The sequence below is a fragment of the Adiantum capillus-veneris genome, chromosome 26, assembly GCF_014529385.1.
Source record: "Adiantum capillus-veneris isolate H3 chromosome 26, ASM1452938v2, whole genome shotgun sequence".
NCBI lineage: Eukaryota > Viridiplantae > Streptophyta > Polypodiopsida > Polypodiales > Pteridaceae > Adiantum > Adiantum capillus-veneris.
Genome location: NC_140956.1, coordinates 137278612 through 137281558, shown reverse-complemented (window position 1 = coordinate 137281558; position 2947 = coordinate 137278612). Strand labels below are relative to the sequence as shown.

The 2947-nt window shown below is 48.0% G+C and overlaps 1 protein-coding gene across 1 annotated transcript; it reads right to left on the bottom strand.

Moving 5' to 3' along the window:
* Positions 1–547: 547 nt before the first annotated feature.
* LOC147424258 (uncharacterized) lies at positions 548–1472 on the bottom strand. Its single transcript, XM_086501118.1, has one exon. It carries the CDS (start codon positions 1307–1309, stop codon positions 548–550), a length of 762 nt encoding a protein of 253 aa, XP_086357244.1. The 5' UTR covers positions 1310–1472.
* Between the last annotated feature and the right edge of the window lie 1475 nt (positions 1473–2947).

The following is a 2947-nucleotide window of genomic DNA, read 5'->3' as shown; positions in this document are numbered from 1 at the left end:
CGTTGATCCACGAGACAGTGTCGGGCTTGATATTGATTGGTTGAAGAATGTCATTGAGCTTGACGATGGATTCTTCGAGGGAATCCTCCTCGGTGCACCATGGTGAGGAGAGTCCTCCAATCCTAATTTTAAGGGCAAGGGATTCTTGTATCCGACATTCTTGTAAGGCTGCTTGTATGTCGTTCTCAATCTTCTTATGCGATGCCTTGTTGGATTCTTTCTGAGTTGTCTTGACAGTCTCGATGAGAGTAGCTTCAACTTCGAGTTTCTTTGTGAGCAAAATTTCAGCTTGAGTGACTTTTTCTTCGACTTCTTTCACTTTGTCTGTTGTGAGACCGACCATGGAATCAAAGCGTGCCTCGAGCGTGCTAAGGCGCGCTTTGAGATAGATAGATAGATAGATTATATTATCGTCCACGGAGGTCATATATGACCTATGGGACCAAAAAAGAACAAAACATTACAATGGATAGGGTTGTCATATACATCTCAGTTAAGGACTAAGGGTCCAACGGGGGATAAACAAGAAAAGAGAACAAGAAAAAACCTAAGAGGGAGCAAGTGGGAGGGAGGCTGGTTTAGGAGTTCGAAACTCCTGGATGATGGCTTTACCTCCTCGGTACACTGCCCATTTTCCTGCTGCACGTGCTTCGCGTACCTTTTGAAGTTCTACTTTTTTTTGTTTGAGTTGAGAGGGTGTAAGATCTTCCGCAAACCAAAATTTAGTGTCTTGGAGAAGCCTTGATTGTTGAAGGAGTCTGATTCGATCCGATTTAGTCTTGAGAGTGAGGATGGCATGGTTGGTTCGATACTCGTGTGTAACTACGGTGATTGCCTCTTCATCCCATTGTATCATGGGGAGTGCCGCTTGAATTAGAGGAAGTGCCTTACCAAATTTGATGTCCCCCTCCCCTTTCGAGCCGCTTGGAAGCCCGTCGATGCGGACATTGAGGGCGATGTCATCTTGCCTTTGTCGTTCGCGTAGCGTAGAAGCCACACGGGCTTCAACTTTGTTAGAGATGACCTCTTGCACGTGATTCTTGACAGCCTTTGTGAGGGTGGTTTCTACATCTACCTTCGTTTTCTTGAGCTTGGCTTCCATCTGCTCGATCTCTTCTTTCTTGTCTTTCTCCATTGTGGTGAGCCAAAGCTCAATGGCAACAATTCTCTGTTTCAGCTCGTCGTTCTCCTTGCGGAGCCTTTCAACTTCATTTTGGAGGCGGATAGTGCTGTCTAGCTTTGGGGGCGTTGCCACAACCCCGGCGAAGGTAAGTTTGTTGCGGGACGAAGCCCTAGTAGCCATGCTCATGTGATTGTGGCTTCTTGTGGTGTGACTCTGGTTGATGTTAGAGCTCGAGGCTTTTGAGGCCAGCAGAGCCAGTCAATGTTGAAAAATCGAATCGATGGCAGGCAAAGCTTCCCTCGCAAAAGACTACCCCTGTGATGCCAGTCGACGCGGCAATGGTGCAGACAGTCGACGCGGCAACGGCAATGGTGCACAGAGAGAGAGAGAGAGAGAGAGAGAGAGAGAGAGAGAGAGAGAGAGAGAGAGAGAGAGAGAGAGAGAGAGAGAGAGAGAGAGAGAGAGAGAGACCCGCAGGTCCTCGCAGAGTGTGGGAGAGCGGAGCTTGCTGTACTACAGACGGGAGGCGAGCTCGTGAGCTTAACGCCCCTCCACAGGCCGCCCTTAATCGTGGGAGGGACACACAAAGAGATCTAGGGTTTCTTCAAAGCGCAGGAGACTCGTAGAGAGAGAGAGAGAGAGAGAGAGAGAGAGAGAGTTCCTGTTGTGGTGCGGCTCGACGCTCACTGCTGTGACGTAAACCACCCCCACAGCCCCACACTCCCTTTGAGCCCGCCCTCGTGGCATTTGGCGGTGCTCGACCTTCTCTCCCCCCTCGTCGCAAGCGGCCCTGCACACGAGCCATCTCGGCGTTGACCTGCCCACTTGTGTAGAGTTCTTCTCCATGCCTTCCCTTGGTGCATGAACATGCAAGCAAAAAGTGGGTGGCTCTACGCCCTAGGCCCAAAATAGAAGCTCTGATACTAGTGGGAAGCCCCTGGTGGGACTGCCTTGGAATGAACCTCCCAACCTCCCTTTATATAGCCCCCTAGGCCTCATTCCCTATCCACACTACCAGCCGGCCCCTTGGGCCTAGTCCTTGACCACCGGGGTTTATGCCCTTGGCATGACATCTTAGATCGTGAATCCCATCCCATTTACTGAGGAATATATTCACCGTATCTTTGTTGCATTCTCTCCTCTCCCTTAAAAATTGGTGGTTTTGTATTTTTAGCAAATCATCCACCTCTTTTTGGGTGAGAGAGTGCAGAGAATCCGGATTGGGACCTTGCCCCCGATTGGAGCCTTGCTCTTGAGTAGAGCCCTTGGTTTGATGTTGCATATATTTAACTACTAAATCTGATAATTTAGTTACATTTTCATTTAAACGTGCAATATTATTCTCTAACATAGACATGCGTGTTTGCAATGCACGAACTCTTGTATGCCAAGAAATTCATAACCATCGTCCCCCGATCCAATCACCGTGCAGGTACCCTCCGTGAGAGTAGCCAGCTGTGTGGCGTTGGCAAATGGAACATGTGTAGAATTCTCAAAACTAAACATATGCTACGTGTCAATGTCTGAATCCATGGCGGTGATGTGCTAGAAAGAGAAAAGATAGTACCTTAGCTCATAGATCGCTGGATGAAAACTGAAGAACACCTGCTACTACCAATAGAGTAATTGGCCGTGCCAATCTCAAAACCGCCAAGACTTGGTGTCGATATAAAAAACAAAGACATAGCCTTTAGAAAGATCACTTTGATACTTTACCAACTTGCTTTGTAGTCTGGTCAAAATCGATCGAAGGACGTTCCAATTTGATCTTAGTAGCTATTCACTCTCAAAATCTTCTTTCAAAAGCTCCCAAGCATGTGATGT

Bases quoted from the DNA above. Each gene is read 5' to 3' on its own strand.
- LOC147424258 (XM_086501118.1), bottom strand. From the start codon at position 1,309: ATGAGCATGGCTACTAGGGCTTCGTCCCGCAACAAACTTACCTTCGCC.